Here is a 17,337-nt window from a genome sequence, read left to right on the forward strand (position 1 = left end):
GACAGATGTATTGGAAGACTACATATATATGTATATCATATGCATTGCTGATGTTTGACAGATGTATTGGAAGACTAAATATATATGTATATCATATGCATTACTGATGTTTGACAGATGTATTGGAAGACTACATATATATGTATATCATATGCATTACTGATGTTTGACAGATGTATTGGAAGACTACATATATATGTATATCATATGCATTACTGATGTTTGACAGATGTATTGGAAGACTACATATATATGTATATCATATGCATTACTGATGTTTGACAGATGTATTGGAAGACTACATATATATGTATATCATATGCATTACTGATGTTTCACAGATGTATTGGAAGACTACATATATATGTATATCATATGCATTACTGATGTTTGACAGATGTATTGGAAGACTACATATATATGTATATCATATGCATTACTGATGTTTGACAGATGTATTGGAAGACTACATATATATGTATATCATATGCATTACTGATGTTTGACAGATGTATTGTAAGACTACATATATATATGTATATCATATGCATTACTGATGTTTGACAGATGTATTGGAAGACTACATATATATGTATATCATATGCATTACTGATGTTTGATAGATGTATTGGAAGACTACATATATATGTATATCATATGCATTACTGATGTTTGACAGATGTATTGGAATACTTCATATATATGTATATCATATGCATTACTGATGTTTGACAGTTGTATTGGAAGACTACATATATATGTATATCATATGCATTACTGATGTTTGACAGATGTATTGGAAGACTACATATATATGTATATCATATGCATTACTGATGTTTGACAGATGTATTGGAAGACTACATATATATGTATATCATATGCATTACTGATGTTTGACAGATGTATTGGAAGACTACATATATATTTATATCATATGCATTACTGATGTTTGACAGATGTATTGGAAGACTACATATATATGTATTTCATACGCATTACTGATTGACAGATGTATTGGAAGACTACATATATATGTATATCATATGCATTACTGATGTTTGACAGATGTATTGGAAGACTACATATATATGTATATCATATGCATTACTGATGTTTGACAGATGTATTGGAAGACTACATATATATGTATATCATATGCATTACTGATGTTTGACAGATGTATTGGAAGACTACATATATATATATGTATATCATATGCATTACTGATGTTTGACAGATGTATTGGAAGACTACATATATATGTATATCATATGCATTACTGATGTTTGACAGATGTATTGGAAGACTACATATATATGTATATCATATGCATTACTGATGTTTGACAGATGTATTAGAAGACTACATATATATATGTATATCATATGCATTACTGATGTTTGACAGATGTATTGGAAGACTACATATATATGTATATCATATGCATTACTGATGTTTGACAGATGTATTGGAAGACTACATATATATGTATATCATATGCATTACTGATGTTTGACAGATGTATTGGAAGACTACATATATATGTATATCATATGCATTACTGATGTTTGACAGATGTATTGGAAGACTACATATATATGTATATCATATGCATTACTGATGTTTGACAGATGTATTGGTAGACTACATATATATGTATATCATATGCATTACTGATGTTTGACAGATGTATTGGAAGACTACATATATATGTATATCATATGCATTACTGATGTTTGACAGATGTATTGGAAGACTACATATATATGTATATCATATGCATTACTGATGTTTGACAGATGTTTTGGAAGACTACATATATATGTATATCATATGCATTACTGATATTTGACAGATGTATTAGAAGACTACATATATATGTATATCATATGCATTACCTGGTTAGCCCATCCAAATCTTCATCCTAGCCCCAGGGGCAGTATTCTTTGCATTAGGTACATAAGTGGTGATGACGCTGCAGAGGTACATACCTACTACACACGCGCTCACACACACACAGGTTTTTCATTAGCATGTTCTAATACATGTTAGTGTGGAGTGCAGAAGCGTTCATTATCATTCAGTAGAAATACTATCTCATTATAATTCAGCAAAATAATGTAACACTTGGATGTTACTGAGCCCTTCCTCCTACCACCTAATTTCGACCCATGACTGACAAAGCGTGGAAACATGCCCAACTACAGAGTATAAGCAGAAGTACAGTAATACAAGCAGAAATGTCAAACGTATCTGGTTCATCCATGTAAGAATTAGTCACAAAAGTAATAATTCCAGTTATCGCATCTGACCATCACTCTCGTTACTGTAAGACCCGTCAGGTTCCTCAATGCAGTGTGTGCATATTGTTAAGAGATAATAAATTATTCTTGAAAGCTGAATACATAAACAAAAAATTATAACCATCATTGAAACCTGAGCTATAGATAACCTATACTTGTTACACCGTATCTGTATTACGATCTTCAGCAGTCTGACCATGTATGCACAAGCACTTCCCTGGTACACAAATTAATTATTTCCTCTACCAACATCTTCATTACTACATGTTGTACACATGTCCCTAAAATGTTGAGATATGCACAATCACCAAAATTATATATATATATATATATATATATATCTACACACACATGTGACCAATGTATATATGTGCAAGTACATTATGTACATACCTATATATCCATATACACAAATTGTGTGTATATATATATATATATATATATATATATATATATATAAAATGTATATATACAGCAAGAAAAAAATCGGGGGTTTAGGAGGGTAGGCAGTTGATGAAGAATGAAGGGGGTTGCTTGCAATTACTCCAAACAGAGAAAAAAACACAACCTGGCTTGTGCATTCAAAGTTATAACGACTGCTACTTATGTGAATAACAGTGACTGCAGCTGAGACTTTTCCCAGAAAAGTGATAATGACTCACTGCTATATTGTAACTGCACATATTGATAATGACCTTCCTTTCATTACTGCAAAGGTATGCATGCTGAGACACAGGTGATAATTGCTGCACATAACCTGTTGAGTAGGCATTCATTATATTACCTGGTGCAGGTGCTATGTAACACAGAGTCATTATCATCAGTAAGGAGAAGACCTGAGTAATTCAAATTGTATAACACTTGGATATTTACTGTAGTAGGTCAGCAGTCCCCTAGTGATCACCTTTATCTCACTCAGGCAGTATAATCATAAATAGAATAATGCAAGCAGAAGTGATATAACCCAATGTAATTTGCAGACTGACTTTCTAGATTATGACAAAAGAATGCATATAGTCCTGCCCTGTCACAGCCTCAGATTTCTGTTAAACGTATTTTGGTTGTTAAAATTCCACTTTTACTATTGAGATGTCAGCTGCAGTGAATGTTTGAGAGAAAGAGGTGGCTGAAGTATGAAGTGAATCTAGCTAAGGAGGTACATGTGATTCATAACCAGGAGCCAGAATAGAAATGAGATACAAGTGTAAATATGATGCATGAATAATACACTCAGAATATGTTATACCATGAATTGACTGGTCAAGACACAAGCTACCAGATAACAGAGAACTGAGTGCAAAACACTGTTGTCAGAATATGCAAAGGGGGGTAGCCACAGTGACAAGTGCAAACAATGGGTATAGTTTGTGTGTGTGTGTGTGTGTTGGGGGGGGGTCTAGGTGAACTCTGCTTGTCATTACCTGAGGCATAGGCAGGTGAGAGTGGAGAGCTGGATAGATGGGGCAGAGAGGGGGTGGTGTCACCATTGTTACTGTAGTGATGGGCACTGCTGATGTGTGCGTGTGCATATATGCGTGTGATTGTGTTCGTGTGTCTGTGTGTGCAGGTATGCACAAATGTTGTTCTAGCAAATGATGCAGCACTATAACACTATGATAGATTGTGTACTGACCATGCTTTTCCCTATCCACAGTGGTGCCTTATCCTCAGAAAGTCACAGGCATGCTTCAAGCAGATACATGGGACAGAGCGCTCCATTAATGAGAATGGCAACCCATGCACATCTTCATCCACAATGCCCCACAGTGCCCAAAAAGCACACCTTAGGCTGTTTGTTCACCCTCACTCTGTGGACTCCCACCCCATTTGAAATGGAACATCCTTAATGGGTGACCAGACAGGGGCATCTGCATTTTAGACTCCCCATGCCACCATCTATAATGTTGTACATTTTGCCCAGGCAGACTACAGGATGCCAAGCATTGTGCATTTCACCCCATCCAGCCTTGTTTTTATGAATCCGTTTTAAATATTCCAACAACAGTTCCCAAACTGATATCTCAAGAATCTGGGACAAACCGAACAGTAATTCTGAATCAAGGCTCCAGATCAGGGACACTTTTTGCTTAAGAAGATAGTTGAATGATAAGATTTGTACTAATATGCATTTTCTGAAGAATAGAATGGGTGAACTGTATTTTCTGATATTGTTCAGTAACTGTGCCTTTAAATGATTTTCTAAAATATCAGAAATGTTGTGCAGAGTCATGCCCAGCTATCTGGCATCCAGTGCAGCTTCCTGATCTGGCCCGTTATCCGTCTTGGCACTCCTCCCTCCTAAGGCGAGGCACCAGTTCTTCGGAGTCTAGCCATCATGTCTACATAAGGAGAAATTGCATTTCGTACCACTTTGTGCCTGGGGCAACTGTACCCTTCACATTTTTCTATCTAGTTATGCTTCTGATTTTGATATGCAGCACAAGATTGAAGGGCATTGTCTAAAACTAGTGACAGCTGAAAACCCTGTCATTCCTACAGACAGGTACCTACACCTGTACAGGATTTCCAAAATTCCAGGTCTGCTTTCCCAGTGCCAGGAAGTACAAGGGTGCATGGGAGCTTATTGCAGATGGTTACTGCACAAGCATTTAATATTATGATGTATGACCAACATGGCTGCATTTGATATCAGTTCTTTCAACTGAAAGGAGCTAGTGCAGTGGCGTACCTCCCACTTCAAGCATTGTAAAAGAAGCAGAACCACAGGTGAAAATGTGTGGGTGTGTGTAAAACTGCATTACTTGTGGTTAAATGAACCACCAGGGAAGCAGAAATACTTTCATACTTTCCCCCTGAAGTTTCTCATGCAACCCTGTATGACTCATCTACACAGAAGTACGCCTAAGTCTTCTGTTTCTGTATATGAAGAAGTAAATCATTCAAACAAAATCACGCCTACAGTCTAATCAGGTGGACTATTAAGGGAAACAGTATAGCTCACTATAATATCAATCATTGTCCTTGTCTTATGTCCTCCTGTGTTTGTGTCTCTAACACTTATGATGAAACTCTTGCATAAAAGTACACCAAGCTGACAATAAACCTTTGCAGAATTATTAGCAAATCATTTTTAAGCTGATACAGAATCGCTGCTTTGTAGGCGCATTTAGTTTAATCCTTGCTTTTTATACCTTGGCTGCAGCTCTCAAACTATATTGGCCTAATCCTACTCTGACTGTCTAAGATGGGTAAAAACTAAAAATATGACAGGCATAATAAAAGATGCAATATATAATTAAGATGCATAAATACATTGTCTAATGGGGAATTTCTTATTAAGAGAGGGTGGGAAAATAATATTTATACCATGACCCCCCCCCCATTAATATTGCAAATCGTGCACGCTGATTGGCCAGCGTGCACGTTGTAAATCGTCTTATACTAATTGCAAAAGGTCCGGTCGCCCGGACTTTTTCCATTAGTATTACTTTTTTTAAAGCTGTCTTGCTACGTTAAACTCCTTTAACATAGCGACACAGTGTGTAAAAAGCAACGGAGATCTTGCTTTCTCCGTTGCTTTTTTTTTTTAAACCTGTCTCTCTATGTTAAATGGGTTTAACATAGCGAGACAGCTTTAAAATAAGCAACGGAGATCTCCGTTGCTTATTTTAAAGCTGTCTCGCTATGTTAAACCCATTTAACATAGCGAAACAGTTTGTATAATGCAACAGAGATCTTGCTTTCTCTGTTGCTTTTTTCAAAACTATCTCACTATCTTAAATGGGTTTAACATAGAGAGACAGCTTTAAAGTAAGCAACGGCGATTCTCCGTTGCTTTTTTTTTAAAGCTGTCTCGCTATGTTAAACTCATTTAACATAGCGAAACAGTAAAAAGCAACAGAGATCTTTCTTTCTCCGTTGCTTTTGCCCACACCTTTGATGTACTGCGTCGGCATACGCATGCGCAGTACATCAGAACTGCGGCGGAATACCAGACAGCTGCGGAAGGGCAGCAAGGAGGCATTATACAATGCCATTATTTAAGAAAAGTAATTTTTTTTTCTTAAATGTCATTGTATAATAGCAATAACCCACTTCTGGGTGTGGGTAATGCTGGATTTACCCATGGTTGGCTTTGTTTGGTCCCTCGGGACCAAACCACGCCAACCGTGTGTAAATCCAGCATTACCCACACCCAGGCGTGGGTTATTGCTATAGTATTCATCTTACATCCCAAAAGCAATGAGAGAATGAGGTGACTTGTGATAAAGCTTTTAAGTTAAAGTATTGATTTAAAGCTGAAATAGAATTTAATATTTTTTCAAACTGTGTTCTGGCAAAACTTAACTATTTATCTTGACTGTTATTTACTTTGCATAACTGTGAGCTGGTTCCACCTGGGACATTTTTCAGCCATATTTCAATTACAGAAAAAATAATTTACAATATAACCTTCATTTCCTATTTAAAAATATCTTTGTTTTTTGAATGAGTAGACACCAGCATAATATAAAACTCATTTAAAGACACCAAAATATCTAATTCAGACATAAACTTGATAAGTCTGGTGAAAGGTATATATGATCAGTGAATTATGTAATTGTGTTACAGCATTTGCATTTTATTTTTCTATGAGGTACAGAGTGAATTGCAGCAGTCAAAATTGTCATTAATCAACAATAACATAGAAATATTGATACCTTATGCAGGAAAACCGTGGACAGAAGTAGTGAATCACAACAAATAATGAATAGTCTGCATAGAAGCAACAAATGGTTAACTAAATCAAAGGCTGCAAGTAAGTCCACAAAACATACCAGTCCTAGAGTGTAGTAAGGCTGAAGTTCTAAATTTAAAGCATTAAGCATGGGACAAAAGAAGGTTTGTATAAGCTCCAGCTAAGCTGCCCAATATTTCTGGGTTTGAACATATTTAAAAGTACTCTTTACTAGCAAAGAGAAGCTCCTGCTACAAGACTTTTCTATGTGACAGATAACCTGGAGCTGGTCTTATTTAGGTTAAGAATAATGCCAAGGTACAGTAAGTAATCTGAAGTATAGTAACCTAATTTTAATGATCTCAGACAGCATTACTAAATGTACAGATGATGTAAGTCATTCACATGTACTAGCATGTTAAATCTGTGAAGAGGGTGAAATTAAGATGCCAAGTAGTTATAGGTAAGTTACCTTAAATTTAACTGGCTGCAGTCATAATTGTTACAGATCCATGATAATGTAGAAATATTGACTTCTTGTACTGAGAAACAGTAGACAAAAGTAGTAAATCACACCAAATAATGACAGCCTGTGTAGCAGCAACAAATGGTTGTCCTCTAAAAACGAGTCATAAAAATAGACCAGTCATTGTCTTTGTGATAATTTTATTAATAAACTTCAGCAAAGTTAAATACCACAATTGATTAACATAAAGTATGTAATAACTTGAACATTAACAATTCAACCTCTAGTGCAAGCAAAAACAGAAGGTTGGTGTCACCAAGCCCATTCCATCATCAAACTATAGCCTGACACCTACCAACATCCCCCTCAGACAAATCACTTTAACCACAACACATAGGCCATACCTATATCGGAACTCCACTACCGTAAAAGATAGCAAAGTGGCAAATAAATGAAGATAGAACATTACCAGAAGAGGATTCAAATTCACCTAACCAAATCAGGCACTTTCCCATGCTCTCTGTTGCCAAGGTAGTAAATGTATCGCCAAATATGCAGAGCAGGCGCCATTTTACACCAACCTATCTCTGCAGGACTAAACAAAAAATGCAGGTGCAGAAAACAAGCATGTTGGTTCGCCAAAGAAGCTCTGGTATCAGTTTATAAGTTAGTAAATGTCAAGTCGCGTCCATTTTCACATCACAACCATTCATTCTTTTACATTCACTGCACAAGAAGCCAGACTCAGCATTAACTAGGTGTCGAAGGTAAACATTAAAGAAAGTGTTGACAAAAATCTGCAATCCATTAAAAAAAGGTTAAGCGTCAGAGGATTAGGAATCTGTGAACATTACCACTACCACTTCACTTCGCAACACCTAGCAAATAATCCAGTGACAAAACAGCAAGTATTTATAACCTAGAAAAAAACTTTGTGTTACCATTCCTTCATAGGACCATATGTGTATCGGAACACCACCACCGTAAAAGATAGCAAACCGGCAAATAAATGAAGATATACCATTACCAGAAGACATTTTAAATTCAGCTAATCAAATTAGGCACCGTTTTAGACCAACCAATCTCTGCAGGGCTAAAAAAATGCCGGTGCATAAAATAAGCAAGTCGGTTCATCAGAATAGCTCCGGTATCATTTTTCAAAATAGGAAATGTCAGGTAGTGCCCATCTTCATACCACAACCATTCATTTCTTTTAGATTCACAGCAAAAAATCATACTTTACTAGTGCAGCAACCTACTGTAGAAATAAAAATAATGCAATTTACGTTTTGAGAATGTGAAAGAAACATCAGTTTATCTGCATTTAAATTGAGGTCCTACCATACAATTTGACCAACCAGTATCGATAGAGCATGTTCTTCCAAAGCCTTTTTCGTGCAGTGTTTTGACTTGGAGGTGTTATGCAAGTGGCGGCTTTGGCGGGAAGAATCCGATTGGCTGCCACCACTTGCTTCTTGTAATGCACAGAGAATCAGCGTACTGTAATAACACATAGACAGAGTACATGGTAAGCCAATTTTCTCCAAAAAGTCAAATACGGACATCATGTAAATCCACACCGAAAACTAAGTTGAGAAAGTAACTGAAAAAGTTCAGGAACCTTTTCAACTTAAGTTTTAACACAGAAGCTACAATAGGAATGAAAAGTTAGATACGCTTGTGGAAGGCACTCGGATGTAACTCCATACAATTACTACCGTCACATAGTGTGCTTGGATGTAAGCACATAGGCACCATGTGACGGTGCTAGGGGTTAATGCACCAAACTCTTCAGAGTATTAATGTCACTGAAGAGAATTCTCCACTGAGGGCATTTGAAAATCGACGGACAGCTTGTGCTGTTCCATTGCTAAGCAGTTACGTTCCCTTTGGGGAAGAAACTTCCCCATTTAATATTTATTGCTTAAACTTACCTCCCTAGTAAGGAAAGTGATTGTTAAACTAGGAATAAATCTTTATGTTGATTGTCATGAGACAGGAGCTCACTTTTATTTCTTTCTGTGGCGAAAATGTGTTTAATTTATTTTTAAGCACTGGCAACGTATATTGTAGTGCTTTTTTACTTACTTGTTTATTTGTCATTGTTGACCGAGTAAAAAACATTTTCAGCAGAAGCCCCGGGAGAAAAGCTCTATGTTTAAGTTACACATGATGCACATTTGTAATTGTATGGTGAAAACATCTCTATATGAGCTTATGTACCTGATGTTTAAATATTTCTTACATGAACATAGCATTTTAAGACAAAAAAGAGAGAAAGTAACCTAAATTGGTTAATTACTGAATAGAAAAATAAAATGTAATAGTAGTTAGTGTTTATAGGATTATGGCGGAAAAAGTTCAAACTGAGCTGTTTTTGAGGTTGGGAATAATTTACAGACAAACTAGTAGTAAGGTAACGTAAAAATTGTTGAGAGATATGAAAGGAAAAATTATGGAAATAAACGGGAAGATAAATAGACAAAGGGGTAATAGTAGTTATTGGTAGGCTGTGAGAGGAGGAGGAAGAGGAAGAGTTTAGGAAATTACTGCTGTATGAGGAGGACTTGGAAAAAAAAGTAGGTTTACCACCTTTTACTGCTTAGTTTCCCCAGGAAAGAGAGACCATTTCTAGCTTGACCGTTGAACAAACTACTTGTCCTGCAGTTGGTGGTGGTTCGTACCAGAAAAAGAAAGTTAACTAGACAGCCTTTGCTACCACAGCAGGCTAGCAATTTGTCTCATCCACAGGTGAGTTACTCTGCTGTGGCCAAAACTGGTTCCAGAGACCACTGAACTTTTTCCCAGATCACTCTGGTGTAGGTTTGCAGCCACTACAGACCAGGGGTTAGCCACTGCCTCTGCGGCTGTTGGGATCCTCTCAGTGGGCAAGGGAGAGCCACCATTGTTGGTCTTGAGAGAAGGGGATGCTTCATCAGAATGTTGTGCCCATCCCTTGGGAAGCTGCTACTGCCATTAATAAACCTACTTGCCCCAGTTTTCCTGTCAAAAAATGGCAGTAACTTAATCATTTATTTTCTCCTGCATCAGTCGCACTGGAAAAGAGTAGTTTATTATATTTGAGTTATGGTCTTGTACAGGCTATTGACCCTTCTTATAAGGTGTTTTCTGGTAAAAGAAAAAATTATAACCCTCTTCCTGAAGAGATTCAAGACCTTGAATCTGCAGAGGAATGTGAAGGACTAAATGCAGATTTTTTTCCCTCAGATTTCTGATTCAGACTCGGAGGAGAGCATGGTAACTGAACCTCCTTGTGAGGGATTCTCTTTCTCTGAGACTATTTCCAGAATGTGCCAGTGCTTTCAGTGGAAGAACTGTTTCTCATTCCCTGAAAAAATAGTAAGAGCTGTTAAAAATGTAATTTCCAGAACCTTCACCCATATCCCCATTACATTTAGCACTGAGGTTGTGTTTGTCACAGCCTGAGAGTTCCCTGAAAAGCCAGTCTGCTGCACCTAAGAAAGCAGAATGTAAAAAGTTCCTCATTCTTTCCAGTTTTCATGCACTAATGTCAGATCTGACACAGTAGTTATAGTTTTAGTTAATCCAACTACTGCCAAGCGTTTTGTTAACTTTAATCCTCCCCTTCAGATAAGGACGCTAAAACAATTGATGAGTTTCGGAAAAAAGAGTATGCTTCTGCAACTTTAATTTTTTAGAATTTTAATTGCCAAGCTTTTACATTAAAGTTTATTCTAATTATGAAATTATGAGGAATGTTTTATCTGTATTTCCCTCGTAAGGGAAAATAATCTGCTTTTTGTGGTTTAGTTTCTTCCATTTTTTAACTGACTACTTGTGTATCTAAAGTCTCTGTGGTCCTACCACCAGCACCCATTATCTTTTCAGATTGTAGTTCTGGGATTTGTGAGAAGAGAAACCATTTAGTGGAGACCTCAAATGTCCCTGAATCCAAGTCTCCTCTTCCCCCTCCTGCCTCAAAACATTTAGTCACCAGGGAAGCCTAGGACTTTGTTTGGGAAGCAGCATCATGGGAAACAAAGGTGCACGATCCTCCTGCCTCAAAGCTTTTAGTCACCAGGGAAGCAGTATCACGGGGAACAAAGGTGCACGATCCTCCTGCCTCAAAGCGTTTAGTCACCAGGGAAGCCTAGGACTTTGTTTGGGAAGCAGCATCATGGGGAACAAAGGTGCACGATCCTCCTGCCTCAAAGCGTTTAGTCACCAGGGAAGCCTAGGACTTTGTTTGGGAAGCAGTATCACGGGGAACAAAGGTGCACGATCCTCCTGGTTAAAGCGTTTAATCACCAGGGAAGCCTAGGACTTTGTTTGGGAAGCAGTATCACGGGGAACAAAGGTGCACGATCCTCCTGCCTCAAAGCGTTTAGTTACCAGGGAAGCCTAGGACTTTGTTTGGGAAGCAGTATCACGGGGAACAAAGGTGCACGATCCTCCTGCCTCAAAGCTTTTAGTCACCAGGGAAGCAGCATCATGGGGAACAAAGGTGCACAATTCTCCTGCCTCAAAGCGTTTAGTCACTAGGGAAGCCTAGGACTTTGGGAAACAGCATCATGGGGAACAAAGGTGCATGATATCTGGGACAATGAAGGCAGACACACAACTTAAAAGAGATGCTTGTTCTTATTAAGGCACTCATCTGTCTGAATTCTTGGGGTCACCAGGACTACTACAAGATATTACAAACAGCAGCACAGTGATGTGGTAAGTAAACAAGCAAGGGGGAGCCAGACCTTAGCACCTGTGCAGACTAGCTATGTTAGCTTTGGATACAGGTTTGTAGTATCGTCTCACTCTACAAGCATTCTAGATTCCATCGGAACAAATTTGTGGCAAACCGTCATGAGTGAAGCCTAGATTAAGGGGTCTTAACAAGATTTTTTTTTTTCAATTTTTTTCCTCTGGGGCTTTTCCAAGATTTTTTTGTTTTAAACAAGAAACATCTTCATTAAATTAGCATGTATGACATAGACAATCCTATATTTATATAAATGAAAATAAACCATGCCAACACTGTTTCAGTCGCAAACATTATGCATTGCAAACCATGGCGACACAACTGTAGCTGCAAAGATTATATATCACTTACAATATATCTAATCATTGTCAGTCAACCTTTACATAATTCATTCAGTTCCTTCCTTCCTTTTAAACCTCATTCCTCCTCTGCATGTATTGATCCCACACTTCCCATTTTTCCTATGTAATCTGCCCCTTCCCTTTTCTAAAATTCCCAGTTCCAGTTGTTTTAGCTCTGTTACTATCTTCACTACTTCAAGTAAAGTTTGTTTAGATTCTGATTTCCATTTTCTAGTAATTGCGTTTTTGGCAGCCATCATAATTAGACTCGGCAAGTCCTTACTGTGTCTAGGCAATTCAATTCTGTGTCATAGCTAAAAAATAATTTTCTTCATGACACCAATTTGCTTACTCAACATCTCTGACAGAGCAGTCTGCAGGAAATCTAAAGTCTGCCAACTCATTACACTTCCAGAAAATGTTCCCAATTACCTCTTTCTTCCCCTTCACATCACCACCATGTGCTGTCTACCTTAGGAAACGATCTTCATCTACTTGGGGTATAAAATACCTATGTAAACACTTCCAAGGAACGATGCTAAATCTAGACTTTGTTACATGTTTGGGAGACATAAATATATCCCATTGTTTCTTTGTGAATTGCTTATCTAATTTAACTTCCCAATCCTTTCCAACCTCCTCTGATTGATTCTTATAGTTATCATGCAATATTTTATATGCTCTACTAATTATTCCTTTTTTAATGGCAGCTTGTGCTCTAGACTCTACTAAACTATATCAGTGCTGGTCTTTCATATAGGGACCCCCTTATTTCTTTCTCTTTGCCTATACTCTTATATCAATCCTTGACAGGGAAGGCAATCTCTGACCTACAGTCCAAATAAGTTCTTAGCTTCTTCCCGTTCTATTACCTATCCCTCGCTAGTTATTTGCTTCCAGTACCTTGGTTCCTTTGCCAGTTTTTTTCCAATAAATTCCAGCCCCTCTTGCCTGCTGTCTGTATCCCTAATTGCAGTCATCCCTATTGGCAGAATCTCATTTCTCCATTCCCGTGCTTAGATCTTAGAGTACTTTCTGCTACTTTATGAATGTAATATTTTGTATGATTATTGTTATTTTCCTTAAAGGTCTACATCCAAAATCTCTGTCTGTCTCTCTCTCTTTCTTGAGCTTCCCCCCTGTTTCATTATCATCTCTTTCCACTTTGAATTATAGTTTTCTGTTTGTGCTGTGTATAGGAGCCTTAACTGTGTTGCTCTGAAATACCCCTTCAGATAGGGGTAATCCCAGTCTGCCCTGTTCTATTGGAAGAATAAGCTTATCCCACTTGACTGTTGCCCTCTTCCTCTCCCAGATACTTGCTATCCACAATTTCTCCTCTGGTTGAAAAAAGTACGCCTGACCTGTGTATAAGATTAAAGGGACTGAAATGATTTTAACTGCTTGTATGTTACTATCGATGTCCATGTGACAGAACTTCCATTTTGTCAGTTTTTGTTTTATCTTTTGTTCACTCTCTTCCTACATATCCTTAGCTGCCACACTGGAATCATTTTTAAATACTTCATTTATCATGTCTGCGTAACTATAGATATTGCTGAACCAATTTGTGTGTAGGTACATAAATTACCGCTATTGCCTTTGTTTTAGGTTCATTTATTTTGTGTATCAAAAAGATATGAAACTGTCTCAGTAGGTTCCACAGCACTGTAATGTCCCTTTCTGGTTTTGTCAGATATAAGATAATGTCGTCTATAAACAGAGCCAGTTTTTCTTGACTACCGTACCAATTATATCTTCGAATTTCTGAGTCCCTTATTTTATTTATTTATTTTACATTTGTTGACCGGGTTCGACTGGCTGGGCAGTTGCCCTTTTTTAGCAGTGACCCGGGGAGAAAAGCTCCATTTAGTACAAGTAAAAAATCCAGCAGTCAAGTATCAATATACCACAGCTTATTCTAACCAATAGCATAAGTAATGAAAAAAAATAAGAACTCTAGAACAGCCTATACAGTACAATCACAACAGAAAAAGTAAACTAGTTACAGTCTTTACAATACAATTTTATTAGACAGTAGTTTAGAATAAAGTCTTTGTAGAGTAAGCGAATGAAGGGATGTACAGTGGAATAGTATGCTAGAATTGAAGAGGGAGAAAGAGGGAAAATATGTATATATTTTATGTTGGCTGAGTACAGTGGCAGTAGCAGTGATTTTTGAGGTGGTCTTTTAATGCTGCTTTGAATAGTTTTGTGTTGGTAAGGGACCGTACTTCTTGAGGTAGTTTATTCCAGGGCATGGATGGGTGATAGCTATACAGTTTACAACCAGTTTTAGTTCTGGGTTTATAAATTTGGAGTAAGTTTTGATTAGAGCTTCTAAGGTGTCTGGAGGGAGAGGAATAAGAAATGAGTGGAGCAAGTGTTGGGCAGGAAGAAGGCAAGCAAAGGAGAGAGTGAATAATGGAGAGTTGAGAAGAGTACAAGATGGTGAGGTAGTTCTAACCAGTCCATTTGTTTTAATGAGATGCAGTGATGGGATTTATAGTTTTGATTTGCTGCAAAACGTGCAATTATTATTATAGGAGGTTTCGAGCTTTTCTTTGCCAATTTTAAATGTAATGCAAATATCAAAAGAGAGAGAGGACAGCCCTGCCTAATTCGTCTGCTCAAGCAGAGATTATCAGACAGGACCCCAGCCACTTTAATTTTCACCTCCAATCCCTCATATATCCTCATAATCAACCTTTAGCTTCATTCCTTCCAGCTACAGTTAAAAGTATGGAAGCAATGTATTTAATGTCTTGGATTAAGTTCTTTGGGTACAATATCTTTTCTGAGATTTCTCTTCATAATCTAATTAAAAAAAATGTATTCTGATCCATGACTCAGAACACAGACTTACTGTAAAATGATTTCTAAAAACAGTATGTTTGCTCATATTTTACATTGTTATACTGTGCAACATGTCACTGTTGAGTTATTTTTCACATTTTTGGTGCAAGGTTCAGTTTTGATAACATCAAAATGAGTCTATGTAATCATACAGTTGGACTTTTGAGAGTTCTTATTCATTGATTTGTGTGTTACTTATGAAAAGATTATAGGTGTAGTTTTGATGTATTCTGTTAAGGTAGTCCCGTTGGCACCAGCTTTGGGAACATAACTTTTTCTCCATTAACATTGGACGTCCCTATATTTACCTGTTATTGCCCCCTTTACTTGTTATCTTTGTGTTAGTGAGCTATTGTGCCACAGTAGCATCATAGATATTTATATCCGATTATGCCGCAGCTTTTTGATCAAATCCATTGCTATCCTAGTGAATTTATGATACTGTACAAGAACTCATTGCTGTACCTGTGGTTATCTTGCATTGTACTGTATTTTCTTTTTATGTTGTCTTGTTTGTGTTGTCGTACGTCTATTTTGTTTCATTGTTTATTGTAACCCATACTGAACCTGCACTTGGTCATGCTTGATCATTGTTCTATCCCAGTGATCAAATGTAAATAAAATAAACAGTTAAAGCTAATGAATGCCATCTTTGTTATGTTTGTATCACTGTGTGTTTGTGGACTTCAGCTTGCATTGAATATTTACGTATCTCTTGTATTTTATCAGTAGATAACTACCACTATTTCCATATGCCACTGGCCCATGTTCCTAGCTTATAGAGAAGTTATGTTTTTTTTTTTTTTTTGCTAACTACTGCCCTGTTTTTCATAGGGGTCTCTACATTTCTTTTATGTGAAACTTTTCCACATTTTGTTGAATTGAGTCCCCTATTCTTGATTGTACAGTCTCCTAAGCGGACTTTTCTTCACTTCCATAATCACGTCTGTGTCATTATTTGGCAGTGCCTATTTGATTAATTTTGTAGATTAAATACCATGTTAGATTGCCCTGAAAACATAGTTGGACTTGGTGTCGGACATAAGCAGTGGTAGAACAGACAATATACTGATATATGGTAATTGTATAATGGTTAGAAGGGCATACAAATGCAGAAATAGCTGGAAGCATAGACAGTTAATAGAAACATTAGACGACATTTGTAATTCAGGTTACCATTTCTTGCTTGGTTGTTTAGGTCCCTCTGCAGACCACATTGTCACCTGCCTAACCAGGGACAGCTACAGCACCCATGCCTTCATACAGCAGCTGATGGCTGTACTGTCATTGTTAGCAAGAACACCTTCACCAGAGCCAGTGGAAAAAGACTTTTATTCTGAATTTGGGGACAGAACTGCAGGTAAGTAAATGTCTAAAGTTTACTGCATCAGCATGTTTTTGTAGGTGTGCCATTCAGTGTGCATCACTTTTGGTTTATGGACTTTGTCTTGTGTAGTATATCTGCAGAGACCATATATTACCACTTAGTGTAATGCTGGTTAAGTTAGTGGTTTGTGAAACTGTTACTGTACCCTTTGCAATCATCATGAAAATCCCTGTTCCTGTACTATTATAACTTAGTTTGGTTATGCCCTTATTGGAGTCTGTAAATTCTCAACCGCATGCCACCATTCTTTGCTCTTTGCCCAGACGACCTTTCAGGTTGCAAACAGGATGAACTTTTAGATTGTCCAACATGATGTGAAGAAAGGAGTTCTGTATGTTTATGGAGTAGCAGTGGGAGTGTCTGATGTACCCCTATTTCTTCACTTGTTTCTATCTAATTTAATAGAGCCTTGGTTGGTATATGATGCACTTGTCTATAGGCAGCATTGTTGTTAGCTTTCAGCAGTTTTTCTCATTGCTGTCACTGGCAATATGTACGACTCCTTCACTCACCAACCAAGGCTGCTTGAATTGCTGGTGTGAGGTTGTCCTATTTCTTTACAAGG

The 17,337-nt window shown here is 37.3% G+C and overlaps 1 protein-coding gene across 1 annotated transcript in view; it reads left to right on the forward strand.

The window, feature by feature from the left end:
• Positions 1 to 17,337, forward strand: part of NISCH (nischarin) — a 1,490,316-nt gene that overhangs the window by 1,428,832 nt on the left and 44,147 nt on the right. The window contains exon 20 of the mRNA XM_044078886.1: positions 16,584 to 16,745. Coding sequence (XP_043934821.1) covers positions 16,584 to 16,745 — 162 coding nt within the window. The remainder of the gene's footprint in view (positions 1 to 16,583; positions 16,746 to 17,337) is intronic.

Source organism: Protopterus annectens, chromosome 7.part1 (assembly GCF_019279795.1).
Source record: "Protopterus annectens isolate FY-2018-M chromosome 7.part1, PAN1.0, whole genome shotgun sequence".
Classification (NCBI taxonomy): domain Eukaryota; kingdom Metazoa; phylum Chordata; order Ceratodontiformes; family Protopteridae; genus Protopterus; species Protopterus annectens.